General features: G+C 35.1%; 2 protein-coding genes across 3 annotated transcripts; one reads left to right on the top strand and one right to left on the bottom strand.

Moving 5' to 3' along the window:
• Window positions 1-15,200: 15,200 nt before the first annotated feature.
• LOC25491602 (putative E3 ubiquitin-protein ligase XBAT31) lies at window positions 15,201-19,857 on the top strand. The gene is made up of 8 exons (XM_013599574.3): window positions 15,201-15,643; window positions 16,874-16,933; window positions 17,075-17,146; window positions 17,301-17,422; window positions 17,514-17,654; window positions 17,744-17,851; window positions 18,391-18,652; window positions 18,772-19,857. The coding sequence occupies exons 1-8, from the start codon at window positions 15,443-15,445 to the stop codon at window positions 19,138-19,140; spliced, it is 1,335 nt and encodes a 444-aa protein (XP_013455028.2). The 5' UTR covers window positions 15,201-15,442; the 3' UTR covers window positions 19,141-19,857.
• Window positions 19,858-19,928: 71 nt separating this feature from the next.
• Window positions 19,929-22,959, bottom strand: LOC25491601 (uncharacterized protein At3g17950). Of its 2 annotated transcripts, none has more exons than XM_024781504.2 (3): window positions 22,588-22,959; window positions 21,825-21,983; window positions 19,929-20,675 (listed from the first exon to the last, which is right to left on the bottom strand). In XM_024781504.2, exons 1-3 carry the CDS (start codon window positions 22,597-22,599, stop codon window positions 20,214-20,216), a joined length of 633 nt encoding a protein of 210 aa, XP_024637272.1. In that variant the 5' UTR covers window positions 22,600-22,959; the 3' UTR covers window positions 19,929-20,213. The 2 variants fall into 2 exon arrangements, with proteins under 2 accessions (XP_024637272.1, XP_039689099.1); XM_039833165.1 differs by lacking the exon at window positions 22,588-22,959 and adding an exon at window positions 22,125-22,318.
• Between the last annotated feature and the right edge of the window lie 423 nt (window positions 22,960-23,382).

Raw genomic sequence — 23,382 nt, 5'->3', positions numbered from 1 at the left:
TTATCAGAGGTACTTGTTTCTTTAATAGTACTCCTTTAATTGCTATTATTGATACTGGTGCTACTCATTGTTTTATTGCTATTGAATGTGCCTATAAGTTGGGTTTGGATGTATCTGATATGAAAGGGGAAATGGTTGTTGAAACTCCAGCTAAGGGTTCAGTAACCACTTCTCTTGTTTGTCTGGGGTGTCCTATATCTATGTTTGGTAGAGATTTTGTGGTTGATTTAGTTTGTCTGCCGTTGTCGGGTATGGATGTTATTTTTGGAATGAATTGGTTAGAATATAATCGGGTTCATATCAACTGCTATAGTAAGACGGTGCATTTTTCTTCTGCTGAGGAAGAAGGTGAGGTTGAGCTTATGTTTACAAAACAGATGAAACAGTTTGAACGTGATGGAATTCTGATGTATTCTCTAATGGCACAATTGTCGTTAGAAAATCAAGCTGTGATTGACAGGTTACCTGTAGTGAATGAATTTCCAGAAGTATTTCCTGATGAGATTCTTGATGTGCCACCAGAGAGGGAGGTTGAATTTTCAATTGACCTTGTTCCAGGAACGAAGCCGGTGTCGATGGCACCATACCGTATGTCAGCTTCTGAGTTAGCTGAATTGAAGAAACAGTTGGAGGACCTGTTAGATAAGAAATTTGTAAGACCCAGTGTTTCACCTTGGGGAGCACCGGTGTTATTGGTTAAGAAGAAGGATGGTAGTATGAGACTGTGCATAGATTACCGTCAGTTGAACAAAGTCACGATAAAGAACAGGTATCCGCTTCCTAGAATTGACGACTTGATGGATCAGTTGGTTGGTGCTAAAATTTTTAGTAAGATTGATTTGAGATCTGGTTACCATCAGATTAAGGTGAAGGATGAGGATATGCAAAAGACGGCTTTTAGGACACGTTATGGTCATTACGAGTACAAAGCGATGTCTTTCGGTGTTACTAACGCGCCTGGTGTGTTTATGGAGTACATGAACCGAATCTTCCATGCTTTTCTGGATAAGTTTGTTGTGGTGTTTATTGATGATATCTTAATTTATTCCAAGAATGAAGAGGAGCATGCAGAGCATCTGAGAATTGTCTTGCAAGTTTTGAAAGAGAAGAGGTTGTATGCTAAGTTGTCAAAATATGAGTTCTGGTTAAGTGAAGTGAGCTTTTTGGGTCACATTATTTCTGGTAGTGGTATTGCAGTGGATCCTTCGAAAGTTGATGCAGTATCGCAATGGGAGACTCCGAAGTCGGTGACTGAGATCAGAAGTTTTCTGGGTTTGGCCGGTTATTACCGCAGGTTCATAGAAGGATTTTCGAAGTTAGCACTTCCGTTGACTCAGTTGACCTGTAAGGGTAAGTCTTTTGTGTGGGATGCTCAGTGTGAGAGTAGTTTCAATGAGTTGAAGCGAAGATTGACAACTGCTCCTGTTTTGATTTTGCCTAAACCAGAAGAACCGTTTGTTGTATACTGTGATGCATCTAAACTGAGCTTAGGTGGTGTTCTGATGCAAGATGGTAAGGTGGTAGCATATGCTTCTAGGCAATTACGGGTTCATGAGAAGAATTATCCTACACATGATCTAGAATTGGCTGCGGTGGTTTTTGTTTTGAAAATTTGGAGGCATTATTTGTACGGTTCCAGATTTGAGGTGTTCAGTGATCATAAAAGTTTGAAGTATTTATTTGACCAGAAGGAACTGAACATGAGGCAGAGGAGGTGGTTAGAGTTACTGAAGGATTATGATTTTGGCTTGAATTACCATCCCGGTAAGGCCAATGTAGTAGCTGATGCTTTGAGCAGGAAAACATTGCATATGTCTGCTTTGATGATGAAAGAATTTGAATTGTTAGAACAGTTTAGAGACATGAGTCTTGTTTGTGAATTGTCATCTCAGAGTATACAATTGGGAATGCTAAAGATTGATAGTAACTTCTTGAACAGTATCCGAGAAGCTCAGAAAGCGGATGTGAAATTGGTTGATTTGATGACTACTGGTAGTGACGCTGAGGACAGTGATTTTAAGGTTGATGATCAGGGTGTTCTGAGGTTCAGAGGAAGAGTATGTATTCCTGACAATGATGAGTTGAAGAAGTTGATTCTTGAGGAGAGTCATAAGAGTAGGTTTATTATTCACCCGGGGGCTACAAAGATGTACCATGATTTGAAGAAACTGTTTTAGTGGTCCGGTTTGAAAAGAGATGTTGCTCAGTTTGTTTATGCCTGTTTGATTTGTCAGAAGTCCAAGGTTGAGCATCAGAAGCCCGCATGGTTGTTGACACCGTTGGATGTACCGGAGTGGAAGTGGGACAATATCTCTATGGATTTTGTGACGAGTTTACCGAACACTCCGAGAGGGCATGACGCTATTTGGGTTGTTGACGAAGTCGGCACACTTTATTCCTATCAATATCAGTTACCCGGTAACGCAGTTGGCAGAGATTTACATTCACAGTGTGGTGAAGCTTCATGGTGTTCCGTCGAGTATTGTGTCGAATAGAGATCCGAGGTTCACTTCTAGGTTCTGGAAGAGTTTACAGGACGCCTTGGGTTCGAAATTGAGGTTGAGTTCGGCTTATCATCCTCAAACAGATGGTCAGTCGGAGAGGACGATTCAATCATTAGAAGATTTGTTGAGGGTGTGTGTGCTTGAGCAAGGTGGAGCTTGGGATAGTCACTTGCCTTTGATTGAGTTCACTTATAACAACAGCTACCACTCGAGTATTGGTATGGCACCGTTCGAAGCCTTGTATGGTCGGAGGTGTAGGACTCCTTTATGCTGGTTTGAGTCGGGTGAGAGTGTTGTGTTGGGACCGGATTTAGTTCATGAGACTACTGAGAAAGTCAGGTTGATAAGGGAAAAGATTAGAGCTTCGCAGAGTCGACAGAAGAGTTACCATGACAAGCGAAGAAAGGATCTTGAGTTTCAGGAGGGTGATCATGTTTTTCTGAGGGTCACTCCTTTGACGGGTGTTGGACGTGCTTTGAAGTCGAGAAAGTTGACTCCTAAGTTCATCGGTTCGTATCAGATTTCAGAGAGAATTGGAACAGTGGCTTATAGAGTTGGTTTGCCACCACATCTTTCGAACTTGCACGATGTGTTTCATGTTTCTCAACTTCGGAAGTATGTAGCGGATCCTTCACATGTGATTCCAAGGGATGATGTACAGGTTAGAGACAACCTGACAATTGAGACTATGCCATTGAGGATTGATGACAGAAAGGTGAAGTCTTTGAGAGGTAAAGAGATACCACTAGTGAGAGTCGTTTGGGGTGGAGCGACTGGTGAAAGTTTGACTTGGGAGCTGGAGAGTAAGATGCGGGAGTCGTACCCGGAGTTGTTTGCTTGAGGTAAGATTTCGAGGACGAAATTTTGTAATTTGGGGAGAGTTGTAACCCCCTAGTTGTTATATTTAAATTATCTTGTTTTATGTGGAGTCTATATATATTTATATATATGATTTTTGGTGATTTATGTGGTGCGTTGTTTTACTATATGGTTTAATTTTAATAATAATTAGAATAAGTATGAAATATTAATTATTTTTGAGTTTGGGGAGTTATTTAATAATTATTAAAATTAATGGGGAGCTAATGGAAATAATAGGGAGTTAAGTAAGAGGGAAGTTAGGAATTAGATGTCAGAAGCTTTGTACGTGAAAACTGTCAAGTTGAGAGAAAAGGGAGAGAAGAGCAAGTAGAACCCAGAGAATCCATTTGCTGTGCATTTTTCATTCTGAATTAAGGTAAGGGTGAGGTTTACTTCAATAGTGTAGTTATTGATTTCTGATTTTGAGTTTAACAGGTTTTGTGAAAATTGGGGATTTTGGGGTTTTATGATAAAATGAGGATTTTGGAGTTGTAAGGGTGATTTTGATGTTAGAATTAGGTTCTGGTCGCATAGAACACTTAATTATGTATCTGTAAACTGATTTGGGGAGTGATTGGAAGAAAAATGGGATTTCTGGGAAAAACCTGTTTTCTGCCCGTACTGATATTCATCGCTCGCCTCGCGAGCATTCATGTCTCGCCTCGCGAGTGAACAATATCATGGCTCGCCTCGCGAGCAGACCAACTCGCCATGGCGAGCAAGCCAGTTCAAAACTTGATTTTCGAAATGTTGTTATAAGCTGTTTTGGGGATGGTTTAAGGTACCTAGATGACATTAATGAAGACTGGAACAAGTTCTAGGTTAAAAAGATGAATAGGGAGCTTAGAATTGAGGTTTGAGTGAGAAAATGTCATTTTTCCCGAGAGCACCTAATTTTCACTCGCCTCGAGTTCGCCTTGAACTCGCCATGGCGAGCAAGTGTTTTTGTGAACTCGCCATAGCGAGCAGATGTGCTCGCGAGGCGAGCTGTGCATTATTGAGTGTTGTTTTGCTTGCATGAATGGTAGTGATTGAGTGTTGTTGTTTAAGCATAGTTATATTTAATTATGCATAATTCTGGATGGTTGAATCTCTATTGGTTGTTGATTGTTATTGATGACTGAAATGTATGCTAACTATTGAATCATACATGTTGTTAAGTGGTGTCACATGGAGTTTGCATTGCATGGTCAGTTGTATGTAGATATACACAAGTAGGTCCATTGCATATTGTTATACCCTGTTTTTGGACCTAAAAATACTGGGCCCAATTTCATTTCAAACTTTGTCAATTATCAAATTTCAACTGCACAGTTCAAATTGTCTCTGCCTCGCAGTATTTTCAATCACAATTTTACCTATGTTTTTCTTGCATAAAACTTTTCAAAATGTCTTTACTTGTCTTGTAAGTCATTCAAAAGTGTCTCTGAATCATTACATTGCTTTTTCTACAGTTTATTTCAAAATTTGCAAAAAAGTCATACAGAAGGGTATTTTGGTCATTTCCTGCAGTGGGACCCATTTTCATCCTTGTGACTGTCTCTGAGTCTTTTCAAATTGTTTTTTTACATTTCATCAGTAAACTTTGTTAATTTCGTTTCAAACTTGCGTCTGAGTCAGTGTCGAGTCAATTTGAATCTGTTTAGGTCAATTTTAGCCCTAGGGGCATTTTGGTCATTTCACACGAAATTTTGGCGTAGAGAGGTTACTTTGAAGTACCTCATTTAGGTCATTGGTTCGTTTTAGTCCGTTTTGTCAATTTTATTTTTGTTTCGCTTTACGTTTGGTCAAATTACGTTTTTTATTCAATTTCATTTTTAATTGCATTTTGGTCCCTCAATTGAGGTCCCAAAATTGCATTTTTAGTCCAGAATTTTCTTTTTACATTTCAGTCCTTTTTGGATTATTTGCAGTTTAGTCCTTGAAGTTTTATTTTTTGCAGAAAGGTCCAAATTTCTTTTTTTTTGTCCAAGCCGTGCCACTCTCATACAATTCCAGGTGTCACCTTTTTATTGGATCTCAAGTACACATGTCAACTATATAAACAGTGAGTCAGATTCAAAGCCATTGATCACACGCCACATCACAAACACTTTCCAATTTTCTTTCCCATTCTCAAAGATCAAAAACGTAACAATTTTCCAGAATCATCAAGAACATTCAAACCCTAACCGTTTCTGAACCAACTCCAAATCAATCCAAATCAATCCAAATCAACTCAAATCAACAGAAATCAACACAGAATATTACAAATCAGTACAGAATCAACAAGATTTTTCGCAATTCTCAGAGATTCTGCATTGAATCTTCATCATCGAATTGAGTTTCTTCGCAATCCAAGGTGAGAATTCGCCATTGACGAACTCCAGCACCGATCACGAAGAATTCGAGAGCGTGAAAAGAGGAAGGAAAGAAACAGAATCTGGACCGGTGAAGAAGAAGAAGAATCACTGATTTATTTTCAGTTTCAAAACCGGAGATCAATAAGCAAAAGCCAAATCTAAGCGTTTCCGAAGAACTCAACAGAATCTCCATAAAAAAAACTCAGGTAAAACTCAGAATCCTTCTTCAAAAAGTAATATCACAGTTAAACCTGCAAACAGAAAACAGAGAAGTTTCCAGAATCACGAAACAAAGCCGTAACCGTAAACACAAAACCTAGATCCATAAGGATCTAGGTTTTGAAAGCAAGAACAAGTATCAGAAAAGCCTTCAAACGACGAAACGATGTAGATCTCTAAAGATCTAAACGATTTAGTTCAAAAATCAAAAATCATTTCAAAACCGTAAAAGTTTTTTTCAAGATCTACGTCGTTTCAAGCTGTGTATGAGAAAATAATTGCTGGATCCGTGTTTAGGGTTAAAGGACGAATCGTTAGATGTAGAAATCATAAGTTTCTGGAAAATTTCACGGCGGAACCCTAGATCTTCACCGGAGAAGATGAAGTTTCCGGCGACCTATGAAGGTTCCGGCCGGTCCTTCATCCTCTCCGGCGTGCCATGCCAGAATCCGGTGAGTTGAGAGAAGAGAGAAGAGAGAGAAGCTCTGAGTGTAGAGAGAGAAAGGGGAGTGGAAAATGATTTAAACCGGTGCACTCTTGTTTATATAGGCCAGTGAACCGGACCGGTCCAGAACCGGTCCATTCCCCTTTGATTCCTGGCCGTTTGATCTAGGGTTTCAAGATCCTGGATCAATCGTGTGGCTCCTGTGAATCCGGACCTTGTAGGATTGGGCTTTGGTTTGGGCTTAGTTCTTTTCTACGTTTTTGTTTATTTTCTGCTATTTGCACCATTTTTCTTTGCTGTTTGAACCCCTGCATGCTTAAAATTTTCTCTAAAAATCTCCAAAAATTATCACATGTTTCTTGATGTATTTTCATGACTTGTTTCTATATTTCTCAATGGTTTTAAAATGATAAAAAAAAACATGTGATATTTCTTGGTTAACTAGTGTGTTTGGACATAAACTTGTGTATTTTTAGTAGCATATCCCCCATGAATTGTTGACATGTGATTTGAATTTTTGAAATGCAATTTTATGATAATCTTGTTGCTAATCCTATGTGTGGCTTGCTGTTTGTGAATATGAATCTTATTTTTCTTCTTGCCTTGCAATTAGTATGTGTTTTAATAATTAAATAAGGTGTAAAATGGCTTAAAAATGTGCCATGAGTTTTAGCTTGAGTATGTCCTATTAATTCTCACCTTATGGCACAAAGTAAGACTTCTAAAATTTTGCCATAATGAAGGGGTCATAGATCATACACATGCTAGAATCTTATGGCCACTTTCATGCACATTTTGTCACTTTATTAGTCTCTTTTATGTCTTTCCTTTTAATACTTTTTTGTGCACTTCTCTTATTCTATGCTTTATTTTACTAATCACCTCATTTCTTTTGTTCCATTCATTTCATGAGCATTTCTCCATGTCACCACTATCTCCTTCACTTCCTTTAGTTTAGTATTCATTTTTGCAAGTTTTAATCCATTTAGTGATGTAATTTGTTACCATTGGTTTGTAGCTTGGCAAAGAGGCCATAGAATGTATTTAGGCAATTTTTGTAATATGGACTATGGATACTATGACGCACCGACACGCACACACTCACCTTAGATGTATGCATAGGATTGTATGGTTAGATAAGCGTTTAGGTTTAAACACTTAGAGAAAATCCATCCTTTTTTAAAGAAAAAACAATTGAACTTCACTTCAAAAAATTTCATAATAAATATGAAGTCAACACTTCATTTTTTTTTCCTTTCTTTTTTAAGAAAAATTCAATTCATCTTAATCATTTAGACTTTCTTTTTAATCACTAATCAAACCTCATTTTTTTTGCTAAATCTAGTGCTCATGAAGCCTCCCAATTTCCTTCTTCAAAACCATTTTCAAAACTTAAAACCAAACAATTAAAACAAAAAACAAGTCTTTTTAGCAAGAACTACGCCGGTTTTGATCCCGTAAAACGGTACGTAGGCAATGAGTCAAAACTCATCCAAGCCGAAATAAAAATCAAATTCTACTTCTTCTCACCCCCATTCTTAACTAATCACACTTTCTTTTTTACAAATAAGCAATAAAACTAAAGCGTAGAAATAAACTTAGGAGAGCGGTTCTTATGGAATACCATAATCGCTCCGGGTGCCTAACACCTTCCCGTAGCGAAAACGACCCCCGAATCCGGAAACTCAAGGGTTTTTCTCCTTTTACCCTTCCCGAGAAAAAAGAGGGATATCAACGGTCAAGAGGTTCAAGTCCAATTAATGGCTTGGCACCCAAAAACCATGATAACACATATGCATAAAACAGCGGAGAGGACTCATGTCCTGGAGTACTAGTTGCTCAACAGCGGTGAGGGCTTCGGTCCTGATGAATGCTTTAACCATTCAAAAGCGGTGAGGGCTTCGGTCCTGTTTGGTACCACATGCATATTTGCATATTTGAGGTGTCTAAGGTGTTGTCTTAGCAGTGTTGTCATGTCGTTTGCATGAGTCTTAGTTGTTGATTGTAATTGTTACATTGATGATGATGGTGTTGTTGGTAAATATGTACATTGTATACATACTTGATGAGTGGATTCTGATGATGTTGTTGTTGCTTGTGAATTAATTATGTATAATTGCAAGATGATGTATTTGATTTTATAGGGTGTTAGATTCAATTGAAGAATTAATATCTATATTTATTGTTGTGAATCTCACCCCTTCTGCTTGAAAATGTTGCCCTTCCTATGGGTAACTTGCAGGTGACCCTGAGTAGTTGGTGGTGGCTCAATGTCGTGTCTAGGGCTCTGATATGTGGGATGGAAATTATTATTTATATTATTGTTGTTTTCCTTTCCATGTATCAAATTTTGGAACTTGTTAATGTGGCCCTTGTTGGTTGACTTGTTGATGATTAGGCTTAATGCCAAAATGTTGTTGGAGACTTAAACTGTTGATGTTTATTAAATGCAAACTTTCCGCTGCATTATTTTTGAAGTTATGAACGATGTTGAGTTAAATAGTTTTATTTTCTATTTAAGGAATTTTGAATCTGCAATGTAGCATGCCCGTTTGGTGCTTAACTCTGATGAATAAGTGTTATTTAATTACATTTGGGTAACGGGGTGTTACACATACTCCCCACAATGAACGAGAAATTGAGTGAATGCATGGTCCAAAGCATCTAATCAGTGACTATTTATAAATTTATGGTTTTAATTAATTTTTAGTGTTATTTGATCATTTTGAACTAATAATGCTTAGTTTGGATGTTTGATGGAACACGCTGAAGAATGGCACTAGAGATCTCGGGAGCTACAACGTGGAATTGAAGATGCATGATTGAAGATATATGAAGATGTAACATATCAGATCACGGGTCGGGTTGTACTATTGTACGAACTCATGGGGGCCTTCTTATCATTGCTTAATGAGTAAGTTCTATGAGTTGGCACCAACGATTGGCAGTACAAGGAATAAAGAATATGTTTGGCGCTGATAGGATATGACAAAGACAACTTATAGGGGTCTGAAATTTTACATCGTGAGTTGAGCGACCAAGTTCCAGCTAGGGTTAACAGCACTAGAGTTCTCACTTTATCTCATTTTCTCCATAGATGAGCATGAGCGTTAGTTCTTGGTGATTTATAGTTAGGATTACTTACGCGATGCTTAAAGCTCACATCTTTCCTTCTTGGATTGTAAAATGTTATTAGTTTTATTTTATCTATCAATTTAACTTTTCATGTTTTCATTTATATTTCATTTCATCTTCATCTTCATCTTCGCGGTTAAGCTCATCATGAGCTAAACCCTTCTTGTGGTTTAGACATGACGAGGTTAGCATATTCTTTGCTTAAGACTTATAAAGCAATATCTTTGTGTTTCTTTCAAACAAATTGTTTTCACTCAAAATCTTTGAAAGTGAAATTTGACCTTTTTACTTATGATGTTATAGTTCCCTGAGACAGAGGGGGTATGAGAATAGAAAATGTTTGTTTGTTTTATATGAGTTACGTCCCTAAGTATCGAGAGATGACGAGAACAAGAGAGATTGTTTTGAACAAAAACTAGATATTGAAAGAGCTTGGAAGTGGTAAGATCTAATTAGGACTCTTGTCATAGGCAAAGCTCAATATTTACTTTTGTAGAGTTGTTGATGACCTAACTTAGAAGAGAGATTGTTGTGATCGAAAACTAGATCTTGGAAGAGTTTGGAAGCGGTAAGATCTAACTAAGACTCTTGTCATAGGCAAAAGCTCAATATTTACTATTGTGGAGCTGTTGATGACCTAACCTAGAAATGTTGCATGTTAAGTACTGTGATTATACCCCGAGAGGACGTCTTCACATGCTTAACATGATGGTTGAGTCGAAAGACCCCAATTGCCACCATGTTGGCAAGAAGCCGTAGAAAGTTATAGCTCTGTAGATCGAGCAAAGCTCTGTCATAACTAATTGTTTGTTTAAACCACACTTTTACTTTTGAGAATTTCTAAGTCTTTTTAACTGTTTTCCAAAACCTTTATCTTTTTTGTATTATTCTGACAAATGATTTATTTTATTTTTTTGCAATCAAGTTTTCTACTAGAAAGTTAAATGAAGCAATAGCTGCTCAGTCCCTATGGCATCAATCTTTTTATATTGTAACTCTTGATCCGTGCATACTTGCACTTAGTCATCCAGCCATAAATACTCATAATGTTTGTGGAGACACCAACATGATTGTTACATTTTTCCTGATGAGAGCTCTTTAGATAATTTTACCATATTTCACTTGTCCCTGATCTGATTTACATCTGCAGTGTAATGCTCTGCATTTTTGTAATGCACACATTTATTTATTTTTGTATTGAAATAAAGGAAACAAGGTTTAAAAATAAAGCAATAATTAGAAAAATGGCCTGCAACATGTTGAAAACAACAAGGTAGTGGAACTTAAAGCACCTACTTCTCTCAAATAGAAACATTTTCAAAGATCCAGAGGAATTGAACCATGCATGAACCAATCCGAGTTCTTGTTTTGTCTCCTGAATTGGTGATGGTAAACATACCAGTAAATTGTTAATGTTGGAGGACATTACTTGATAGGTCTATAGTAGGTTTTTGTATCATAGGCATTTATGTTGTAGATTATGTATGAAACTGGTTTCCTCTTTAGGGATCCCATTGGTTGATGTTCCATTTGTTTATGTCTTTTAAGATGCCTTGAGGTTTTTATTCTTAGTGAAATGATAATCAATTTATACCGTTTTCATGGGATAGGTTCAGAACAAAAAAAAAAAAGAGTCGTTCATGTAGACCAAGCTTTCATGACAAGAAAACTATTCTTTAGGCTTCCGATATTACTCTCCGGCAGCCAAAAAAAAATCAAAATACCCCGAACGACCGCTAGAAAGACTAGTCTGAAATCATTGAAAAAAGACTGCTAAAAGATTTCTACACTCATTGACGTCAAGAAACATGTATTGTTTGATTTTTCTACCATATTTTTCGCAAATTCTGGCATGAACTCATAAACGGCACTTAACTGTTGCTAATAGTTATAACAGTTAACTGCTGCTTGTAGTCATGGTAGTTAAGTGCCGTTGGTGCCCAATATTTAGTTTTTGCACTTTTTCCATTATTTTGCATTGATTAATTGAAACAATTATGGGAAATTACAATGATTTTTCCTAAGAGTGTGTTTGGATGGGGAAATGTTTTGAGGGAATGTAATGTTTTGAGGGAATTCAACTACTTTGAATTGAATTCAAACAATAGAATTCACCTTAAAATAGTTGAATTCCATCAAAACATTACATTCCCTCAAAACATTCCCCCATCCAAACACACTTTAAGGTTTGGTTAAATGTCACACACCTTTCCTTTAGTTTCAACTCATTCTTTATTTACACTGATTAGTCTTAACACTTGTAGAAAGCTGATATATGCATGATGCATCTATTCCCAATTTTATATTTAAATTCTGATAATCAACATAAACTTTCACACAATAAAAATTGAAATAAAAAAGAATTAAAAATTGAATGAAAGAATGATTCAGTGGAAAAAACATGACTTTTTGTAAACTCAGGTTTTGCCCTTGTTACCATAACGCAACGATAGTTAATTGTCGTAGGTGCCAATGACAGTTAAGCGTCGTTACATGTGATTTTGTGTGGTTGAGGTTGCACCGACAATTTCTGTAGTCCACGACACATAAAAACTTCTAAAAATTGATGAATTGAGTTCATTTGCTGTAAAACCCAACAAATAACCATGAACACTTATCTGGTAGATTTGAACACCAAGCTAGCTATAGTTTACTACAACAGTGGAAAACCTAATCTGTTTAGGGTTCGGGTTGATGTCACTCTATCTGGATTGAGAACCGTGTACTAAACGACAAAGAGACAAGGACGATGGAGAATGTTGAGTATCATTGTCCATCGACCGACTCAGATCGAAATATCAAGTTCTTCGAGTTGAAGCTTAAGAACGACGACGTAAGAATCACGTTCTCAATATTTGGTCACTACAGTACTAAAGGATCAGTCGAGTTATACGCTTTGTTGGTAAGATTTTTTGAAGATATTCTTATAAGTTTGATTTGGCTCAGGACCGATGAAGAAATCATAGCTTGCACGAAGTAACCAAATAAAAGATGAAGAAGTTAGTTTGTCCCATCCGTGATCAATTATGTTGTGTTTTACATTATAGAATTATGTTTATTGTATGTTTATGTTATTGTCTTGCATGGATATCAAACGGTCTTTGAATACCTCTGCATATGTTCTTGTTTCTCACTATATAACGATTGTTAACTACGTTACAATTACAAATGTTAAGTGTCGTCGGATAATGAGTAAACGACCGTTAACCATCGTTTGAGGTACGTTTGCCATTTTATAGTGCCTAAGAGCAATTTTGAAAGCCTAGACCAGTTTTCTAAACCTCAATTATTCAAGTTGAACCCATCTAATCTTTAATTTTCAACTTCTCATATTTTCGAACACCAATTTAACTCTAATACCTCTTTCTTTCTCTATTTTCTTGCCTGTAATACCAATTCAGATCTAGTTTATTACTTTTTCTTTTTATTTCTTTCAAAGTGTATGAATGTCCACCACGAAATTTTCATTTAAATTGTTATTCTTGAATTTATCATTTTTTTTAGGGATGGAATTTATCACATGAATGGATTGGCTATGTAAATTAAATCTAAAATGGCAAACCAGTGTAGCCATCAACATTTATTTTTTAACTTTTTCCGCAAAACGCGTTCATAAAAAGCATGCATTGGCACAAGTTGGCAACAATTTTTTTAATTTTTTTTTATAAAACAAGTTGGCCAACAATTATACACTTCACGTGTTGAGTCAGTGCATAGATTAATTATAAAATAACTAATTTCAATCATTATTTCTTTAAGAAAAACATCTGATAATAATAATAATAATAATAATAATAATAATAATTATAATTATTATTATTATTATTATTATTATTATTATTATTATCTCTTACTAGCCGTCAAGATGTTCATACGAAACTTCATTAAAAACAAATGTTCATACGAAGCTACGTACGAAATATTGACCAAGAAATTTAGGCAGGCCACACCAGATAGCAGATATATTTGATAGTCTTCTTACCAACCAAAGCACCTTACATATATTTGTATAGAAAAATATACACTCAAAATATAGTCAATAGAATTTTACTTTATAGAAATGAATAGAATATCCTCTCATCGACAAATAAAAAAATGAAGAGTATATCATGTTTGAAATAGTGTTTATTTTATTCCACCAAACTTGTTCAACGACTAGTATATAAGGACAACTTTATGTAAAACTAAATCGTCAAGTGTATCATATTTAATTTTTCTCTCAACGTCACTACTATTTTGGTCAAAAATATCTTTCAAACTTGAAACAAAGACATCAAAACATAAAAAGAATATACTTAAAGCCAATTGGTAGGATTAGGAAATGTCATCTATCTAGTGTATAGGTATATCGATGGATGTTTGAAAATTACTCAACATTTCATCAATATCCTTACAATTTAGAATATGACTTTGTCAATATAATTTCAATCACTGTAGAAATATAAATTGAATTCAAAGTACAAATGTTTTAAGAGTAAAAATTCATTTTGGTTCTTTATAGTATCCCGACGACCCAATTTCATCTCGCAAAAATAAAATTGAAATTAATCTTTGTTATTTTCATATTGAAGACAAATTAGTCCGGGAGTCTCGTGTCATCTCATCTAAGCGCACTTAGATAAGTTAGTCTCTGATATACTCTTTCTGGTCATATTTACAAGAGACAATTTACTTTTTAGATACATTAAATAATTTATGTATTTGGTTTAGGTTCTTGACTAGATACATATATTATTCAATATATTTAAAATTATTCAATGTATCTAAAATGTCAACTTTCTCTTATAAATAGGACCAGAGGAAGTATTATAATATAAAGATTAATTTGTCCTCCCAATGAAATGTCAAGAAACTAATCTGAGTTTTCTTTTTATTTGGGACTGATTAAAATGTGTATTCACTTTTGTTTTAATTATTGTTATATTAATTGAGTGACCGTGTTTCAGCAATAAAACACGTAACACCCTCACTTTTTTGTTAGCTAGTCTAATGACTAGACTAATGCATCTTAAATATGGGGAAATAGTGACTTTAAATTTGAACATAGACCTTGCATATTAATGTCATTATAACTATCAATTTAGATTTTTTTACCGCAAACTCTCACATTCTATTTAAGAGAAGGGTTTTTCTATCATGTGTAAATTTGTACATGATAAGAAGTTTAAAGTAGTAACTTTGACTTAAAACTTGTGTTTTTTATATTAAATATGTAACTTTTAACAAATAATTGTTGGTTTTCAATGAAAAGTTATTACTTTTAGTTGCCTTAACATGTGCAATATTGCACGTGTTAGACAAACCCTTAAGAGAAATACATCCATGATGGTAATTAGTGATTTAAACAATTTTCAATAAGTAAGATTCACAAGATAAAAACTCTAATAGAGATTTAACACTTTATTGTGTTTAAGTGTTAATTCATCATACTTATAATACTCAATTTATTTACACTTATTGCGTGTGAGTTTCGCCTTTGAATTATCTAAGAAAAAAAACACTTTTCAATCATCAATTGATAGCAGACAATAGGAGACATTCTTGGTCACCATGTTTTAATCTCACTTTTTTCTAAGATTAATCAAATAATTAATTTTACAAAACCAAGATATTTTCAAAAGTTAAGACATAAATAAGTGTGAACAAATTGACGTTTAAGCGTTTTTTTTTTTTTTTTTTCATTCATCTTTGATTCTAAGCAAAAACAACTTCGGTCAGCTGCCCGAAATCGCGGTGGGCAGGTTCAAACTCCAAGACAACATATTCCCATCACCAAATCCATCCAATACTTAACTGCTTATTTCCTGACTTCTTCAGTCCAACCAACCAACTTACCAAAAACACCACCGTGTCCACCGCCGTATAAGGCGGCGCGTGAGGAAGTTTCCGGCAACCACTTCTTCACGTGCTGCTTGTTGATATATTTAAGAGAGGAAATGGGTCAGAATCAATCGAGTTGTGTGGTGGGGGTGCAGAAGAAGAAGAAAGAGAATAGTGTGTTTGCTTCTGCTGTTGTGAATGGTGAGATGGAAATTGTTGAAAGTATGGTTGAGGATGATGTTGGTGTTTTGGATAGTACTGTTGGTCGTGCTAAGTTGTCTCCTCTTCATTTAGCAGCTGCCAATGGTCGGATCGAGGTAGTTATTCTTCCTCGACACTTCTGATCAAAGACGTGTCTGGTGTTTTATATATATCCGTACCACGATATATGTATCAGTGCTGCAGTCCTGATACATATCAGTATTATATGTATCAGGGTCGCGACACTTATACATATGGTTGGTTATGTTCATTCATTGATATAAATTATTATTAGTATATATGTTTTAGTGTCTTGTGTCCGTGATTTGTAAAGAAGTGTTTTGTTTGGTTTGATTAAGTAGAAGTTTTTTGTGATTGGTTTGATATTGAAACTTTTTATGTCTAAATTTGGATTAGTTTTTAGCTCAGGTGAGTTTTTTTTAGTTGATATAAATATTTGTTTTTTAACTTACAAAAAAAGTAAAAATGCATGTATTGAATTTAAGAAGTTAAATAACTTGTGAAGAAATTGGGTTGACTAAAGCTAATTTTGGATGATTTTAGCTTTTGTTTTCAAGTTTTGGTTTAAACGTATATTTTTAAGTGGCTGTATAGCTTTGGATCTTTTTATGAAAATTGATTGATGAGTTTATTAGAAGTGGCTCTAAATGCACCTTTGGATTGAAGGTGGTGAGTTTAAAAGAATTACGGTGTACCACTGTGATTTTCGAAAAAATTACACTTTGGAGATTCAATGAAGTTATCGTGTCACCGTGATTTCTCCAAATTCACCACCAGTCCAAGTGTGTGTTTGTTTGGTTTCATGGTAGATACTAGTAGAATTGTTTTGTATCTTCCAAAATAGATTTTAGAAAAAATTCAGATGTTTTTTTTGCTTTGATTGTAAATTTATTGTTTCTATATCTGAACTAGAAGTGATAAAAAGTAACTTTTGTATTGTATTGAAAAACTTGCACTAAATTTTAGATCAAATTTGTTTTCTGAGTAAAAACAAGCCAAACGTAAGTCATTTCCTTTCAAACTCAATTTTAATCAAATCAACTTTATAAAATCAATTCTATTCAAAGTTACGCCTGATACGTTGACCCAGACACACTTGTTATTAATGCAAGATTCTTGACTTAATCATAAAACTATGCTTTAGAAGTGTCCTGACTTAATTATCGTTTGATATTTCAACTTCTCTTTTATTTATTGAGAAGTTTACTGTAAGTGGCTCTAAGCGGTTTGGAGTTAAGCTTTTGGTTATAAATGTTTCATGCAACATCATTTGTCCCTTTGTGCATCTCTCATGTTGTTTATCTTTGTCATTGACTCTTGGTTAGGTGCTTTCAATGTTGTTGAACCGGAATGTCAAAGTCGATGTCTTGAATCGTCATAAACAGGTGTGTGTTTGTGTCATATTTTCCAATTTTACATATGCTTTTCTAGTTAAAAACACCTTTGTAATTTATTTACTTGTATTTAACAAACTTGGCTGTCCTATTCTGATTCTTGTTGTGCCCTTTTTCTTTTTGAGTCTCTAGACACCGTTAATGTTGGCTGTGATGCATGGAAAGACTGGTTGCATGGAAAAGCTTATTCAAGCTGGAGCTAATGTATGTTATGCTTCATTTTACTTTTTTTATGCTAATATTAAACGCATTTTAAGGGGAAGATTTTGTTGGAGAAAATGTTGTATTGGTTGCAATTGTGTTGATAGTTGGTTACTCAATCAGGGGATTGATACGACATGTTCTTGTAATGTTTCAGATATTGATGTTTGATTCTATTCGACGAAGAACCTGCTTGCACTATGCTGCTTATTATGGCCATGTAGATTCGTTAAAGGCTATTCTTTCAGCTGCTCATTCTTCACCTGTTGCAGAATCTTGGTTAGTCACTCTTTCATGGACCCCATCTATGGATGTGAGAACATACAAATACGAACAATACTAATTCCAAATTGTTCAATGATTTTGACAGGGGATTTGCTAGATTTGTGAACATAAGAGACGGAAATGGTGCTACGCCGCTGCACCTTGCTGCTCGTCATAGACGGCTTGAATGCCTTCATTCCCTGTTAGACAACGGGGCTCTTGTTTGTGCTTCAACCGGTGGATACGGGTAATAATCATCTTATAAGTTATGTCAATCTTATTAGATGAAAATTGGTGTTTTTTTCTCATTAAGACTGATCAAAGCACATTATGCAGATTTCCTGGAAGAACACCGCTACATATGGCGGCCCGTGGTGGTTCTGTGGACTGTGTCCGGATGCTGCTTGCTTGGGGAGCAGATAGGCTTCAATTAGATTCCTCCGGGTAAGTAAATATATGTTTATCACTTTAAGAAACCAACTTGATGATGTAATCATAGATTCCAGATCAATGGCCACATGTGTAAATTATATCATAATAAACTAGGAAGGTTTCATGATTAATTGTCGGCATATTGAAAGCAAATTATTGGTATTTTATTTACTTTTAAATGGTTTATTGATTTCATTTCATCAAGAACAAGATGAAGCAATTAACTAAAAAGCTCTATTTTTTGACTTAAAATTTGTTAATTGTTTGACACTACATGCTATTTGTGGGTTAAGAAGTACTTGTTTGAACCACTATTTGGTATTTTATACATCAAATTTAAACTTTTGAATTGATTAGCTGAAAAAAGGAGAAAAGAAATGCAAAAAATGAGTATATGTATCCTTTTAAATTATAGTTTGACTAGTATTACTTAAAATCCAAATCATGCATACAAAGTTCGTCAAATAATAACTTTAAAAAATGTGTTTTTCCTTTTCATCCCTTTTCTTGCCTTTGCAAAATTTAACTCATAGTGTAAATATTTTTTGCAGGAGAATACCGTTCACAGTTGCTCTTAAGAACAAGCATAGAGCATGTGCTGCCCTGCTCGATCCCTCATCAGCCGCACCTCTTGTTTGGCCATCTCCACTAAAGTTCATCAGCGAGCTCAATCAAGAAGCCAAGGCCTTACTGGAAAACGCCTTACTAGAAGCGAACAGGGAGAGAGAAAAGGCCCTATTAAAGGAGAATGACATACCTTCATCTCCACTACGTTCTGATTGCAAGTATGACGATATTGTCTCAGATTCTGAGGTACAACGTCTTCCCTTCTTGATTTTTTGGATAATTGGTTCATTGCAATGTTAACACTCGAGAATGATTTTCAGTAAAATTATAAGTTACTTATTTGCTGGTTATTTCTCATTGTATAGGAAAGCAATATGGAGTTATGTTGTATATGCTTCGACCAAGTGTGCACAATTGAGGTCAAACCTTGTGATCATCAAATGTGTGCTCATTGTACCCTAGCATTATGCTGCCTCAAGAAGCCTGATCCTGCAACCGGTTGCACGACCGGACCAGTTTGCCCATTTTGTCGGGGTGCCATTCTTCAGTTAAATGTTGCCAAGATCAAGACTGACAGCGATACAGAAGTAGAATCCAGTCCAACAAAACCAAGAAGATCAAGAAAATCAAATTTCAGTGAAGGGAGCAGCAGCTTCAAGAGTTTGTCAGCCATTGGCTCATTCGGAAGGATTGCTAGTCGCAATTCAGGAAAGGTTGATGCCGAAAAGCAATGAGGGATTTCTTAAGTCTTGATGATTGCTGGTGGTTTCTTTGCTTCCAATGACATAAATGGTGATTTTACACTTGCTGTGGAATAGCTACCTATTGTAGCATTTTATTTGAATTCAATTTTCCCATTGTCCTTCAAGACAATAGAGGTACTATATTCTTATATGGTCTGTTTGAGTCTTTGTAATCCGGTTATCGGTTGAACTTTGACAGACATTTGTGTTTTTATTTTACCAAATATAAAGTGTAAGTATATATGAGATGAAGGTATTTTTCCTTGGCGCATGAGTACATTGATGTTCAAATCTCTTGGAAGTAGTACTCGATCTCGCCTTCATTTAAGCTGTGAGCATCTGATGATACACAGCTTGGACTTTATTCAACTCAACGATTTCAGTGTTTTGTCCGAACCCATTCATTTTCAACTTACTTTTTGGTCCATGATTCATTTGCAACCCGGAACTTGTCAATCTATTCAACTGAAGAATTGGTATTTCAAAGTTTAGTGGTTAGTTTCTCTCATTCTCTGTATTCTCAATCTAGTTGCTTAGATACTCTGCACAGGTTATAACTGTGGCTGAGTAATGATAGGTATATATTGTAAAGCTTCAAATATATTGTTTGGGGCATTCATTTATTCCTGTGAGTTGAAAAATATAGTGTTTCAGATTCACTTTGGATGTTTTATATTATAGGTTTAAATATGTTTTTGGTTCTTGTAATATACCTACTTTTTGTTATATTCCTTGTTATACTCCCTGATTTTTTTTTTCTTGCATTCATCAGAGGCAACTTGAAAAATATAATTTGTATAGAATGTACTGTATTAAAATAGAACATCCAAACATGAAAATTAATAACCAATTATTATGAGAGAAAAAGTGAGATTATGAAGTAACAACTAAGGAACAAAAGTCTGTGTTTGTTCTCGTGGTGGCACCGTGCACTGAGGCTGAAGCTTAAATTTTTTAGCTTTGTAAAATCGTGGTGTCAACGACATTGTGACACGAGAATCACAAACTGAATGTGGAGCCAAACAAGTGCTAAAATGAGTGACAAAAGGTTGTCACTTTTTTATTTATCCACACAGAGAAGAGAATGATATTGGTGTTCCATTTCCATTGTTTTGCTTCAATGATCTATTTGTATCTCTTCCAGTATCTTCACCTAATGAAGCCGGTGAACTAAGAGAAACTTGGCTTCCAGCAAATAGCGAGTTCGACTCTTGAACCGGGGAGCAAACATTATGTCCAAGAATGAAAGCACGTTGGTTCCTTCGGTAAGTACTTCTAGCTCTTCTCTCTGCCTCAAGGTATTGACCAAGAGAGGGAACACGAATGTGATTCGGGTTCACTGCATCAGTAGTTAGCTTTGTACATAGTGAGAACAACCATGGCTTCAGCTTGTGATTCTTTTTGTTTTCATTTGAGGGTACCATCTCTCTCCCCCTTGATGATCTCGACAGTTCTAGGAAACTAGAAGAAATACCTATGAGGTTGCCAAGTGTGATGCTCTTGTTATGAAAGAGTGACCCTGTGGACTAAACCAAGGTATATATATGAAGTTAGCAAAATGACACATAATAAATAATAACTTATGTGAACATGTAAATATTTCAATTGAAATTAGCAATTTTCTGTAACTATATTAGAATTACTCAAAAAAATCAAGGGAAAATGATACTCATAATGTTTCCTATTTGAATTGCTTTAGTATATGATTATGTCTTTCTCATACTTTCGAATGCATGTTTCTACTTTTTAAACATATTTATCAAGACCCCCTTGATGATTTTGGATCCTCTCCTGCCTCCTCTGCATCGTGCTAAAGGATGTCTATTGGATTAATCCAACAGATTCAAGTACATTTAGCTGTTGGATTAATCCAAAGAGACGAATGCAGATGCAGGAGAGGATATGAAATTTGAATGCAACATTATTTCTCAATTGAGCTCTAATTCAAGGATAGACTAAAGTAAAATCAATGTCAATTTCTTTCAAAGCATGGTGTTAAGTCATGCTGTGGTCCCCATATGGAATGATGAAGAGAGCATGTCCATTACATGAAGTTTTCTTTTCCTATTCAGTTCTTGTTTGGTCTCCTACTAAAGTTAAAAAGCTTCATCTTCATGAGACAAATGATCACAAAGTACATAGTCAAAGTTCAAACCAATGTGAAAGAGCAAAGTATCTCAAATTTCATATTGGGATCGATACTCAACTTGTGCTGAGTATCAATGGAAAATTTCTTTTTCAGATAATAAACTATTTACATACATAAAACATATACACAATTTTTTTTTAGCTATAACTCTTTCTGTGACAATGATTACTTCAATCAACAATAAAATACTGTGTCATCTACATTATTGTTGTACAAATACAAAAGGGATAACCATAAAAGCATAAGGATATATGTATATTATCTTTTTGCAGTTTTTATTCTCTGCTTTTTCTGTTGTATCACATGTCATATTTTGTTACTTTTTCTTTTCACAGTAAAACACATCGGAAGACGTAGGTTGATCTAGCTGGTAATGATTTAATTCAATTCTACAAGACTCTTCGAGCCTTGAGACTTTTCTGACCCTGATGAGCCTGCCGGACCTAACTCGCTTATTTATTAAAGAAAAGTGGGCCAGTGATTCACATTTTTTTTAATATTTAGCCATTGCAATAAAATTACTAACCTCTGTATCAAGATATGAGGAAGAATCAGTTGAATGGATGGATGAACTGGAGAGTATAGTGCTGATTCTGCTGAAAGATATTGATCCAGAGAACTCACTGTTTCTTACCAACCCAACTCTTGCATTCAATAATCCCAGCCCCAAAGGCCACCCTTCTTCCTGCATTAACACCAAAACCATCCAAAGTCTATATATAAAATAATCATTAAAAAAAACAAAAACAGAATATGATAGACTAAATTACAGTTATAAATCGTTTTTTAAAACTTTAACTGCAAGTTATAAATTGCAGCTACATACCATATGCTACTGCAATGCCTAACACAATATCAAAGTTTTGTTATCTCCAGGACTGACGGTCATGTTTGGATTGACTTATATGATCTTATCAACTGAAATAATCACTTGCGAGACTGTTGTAGTTGACAGATGAAAACAAGTTATAATGTGTCCGTAAGTTGTTTTCATCTTATTTCTATAGACTCTCTTATGAAAACAGTTTGACTTTATTTTATCTTTTACTGTAGTAAGTGCTTATACATAAGCACTTATCTGATAAGCATTTATACTATAAGCACTTAATTAAAATGTTTATCAAAGCGAAGCTCATGACTATTAATCAACCATGAAATAATCAAATTTGTGATTGGAACTAGAATTTTAAAAACTTTGCATTGGTGTAACTTTGTAAGCATTGCATTTGCACCTTGATTATCTATATGAAGTGAGAAAGAAAGAGAGATGAGGAAGTTAAAGATGATACCTGTTGAGCCATTACTGGACTTGAGGGAATGATGATATGGTTGGAGAGATGAATGAATGATACAGGAAATGAAAGATTATGAAGAATTCAAAGTGGTCACTTCAGAAAAGAACAAAACAAAAAAGAATAATGTTATGGATGGATAGTATTGTATCCTCTGACTAAGGTAACACCAAATTGAACAAAATACACAAAGGAACAAAACAAAGGAAGATGTGCTGTGGTGTGGTACATAGCTGACAAAATGGTAGAATAGATATGGACATGAGAGAGAAAGAAAAGAGCATAATGTGGTACATATCTGACAAAGGGAATTTAACTGTATTGTCTCTGAAAGTCAAAAATGTGTGTGTGAGAGAGAGACAAAGAAAGTGTGAAGTGAGAGTGACTTCTTAGAAGCTTTTTCTGTAATGTGAGAGATCTTGTTTGGGAGATATAACAGATGTTGGCAGCATTGTGTAAGTGGGAATAATTTTGTATTAGTCCAACTTCAAATCTTTGGTAGTAATAACTGCTACGTTTAAATGCGCTTTTGATCTCTTATTTTTGTAAAAAAATTGAAGTTTTGGTCACTCGGTTTTAAAAACCGGTTTTTTAATCCGACTATTTCATGAATTTCCACTTCATCACAATTTAAGGTCATTTTTGCTCACATGACTTGGTGGGATAAAAGTTTGTTTTTGTTTTTGCTAGCATGACTTATTAATTAATGATGTGACAACTCTATAAGCACCTTCAATTATTCATATGCAACTCGAAATCTAATTGCCAAAAATACCCTCAAGTCCTAATTCC

This window comes from Medicago truncatula, chromosome 4 (assembly GCF_003473485.1).
Source record: "Medicago truncatula cultivar Jemalong A17 chromosome 4, MtrunA17r5.0-ANR, whole genome shotgun sequence".
Lineage (NCBI taxonomy): Eukaryota > Viridiplantae > Streptophyta > Magnoliopsida > Fabales > Fabaceae > Medicago > Medicago truncatula.
Note: the sequence above shows the minus strand (reverse complement) of the source record. Positions and strands in the feature narration are given on the sequence as shown.

What these genes read in the sequence shown, in the direction of transcription:
- LOC25491601 (XM_024781504.2), bottom strand. An exon ending in CCTCATATCTTGATACAGAG is followed by an intron (nt 20,676 to 21,824) that starts GTTAGTAATTTT and finishes ACCTTGGTTTAG; the next exon opens with TCCACAGGGTCACTCTTTCA.
- LOC25491602 (XM_013599574.3), top strand. Translation starts at nt 15,443, where the DNA reads ATGGGTCAGAATCAATCGAGTTGTGTGGTGGGGGTGCAGAAGAAGAAG. An exon ending in TTATTCAAGCTGGAGCTAAT is followed by an intron (nt 17,147 to 17,300) that starts GTATGTTATGCT and finishes GTAATGTTTCAG; the next exon opens with ATATTGATGTTTGATTCTAT. An exon ending in CTTCAATTAGATTCCTCCGG is followed by an intron (nt 17,852 to 18,390) that starts GTAAGTAAATAT and finishes TATTTTTTGCAG; the next exon opens with GAGAATACCGTTCACAGTTG.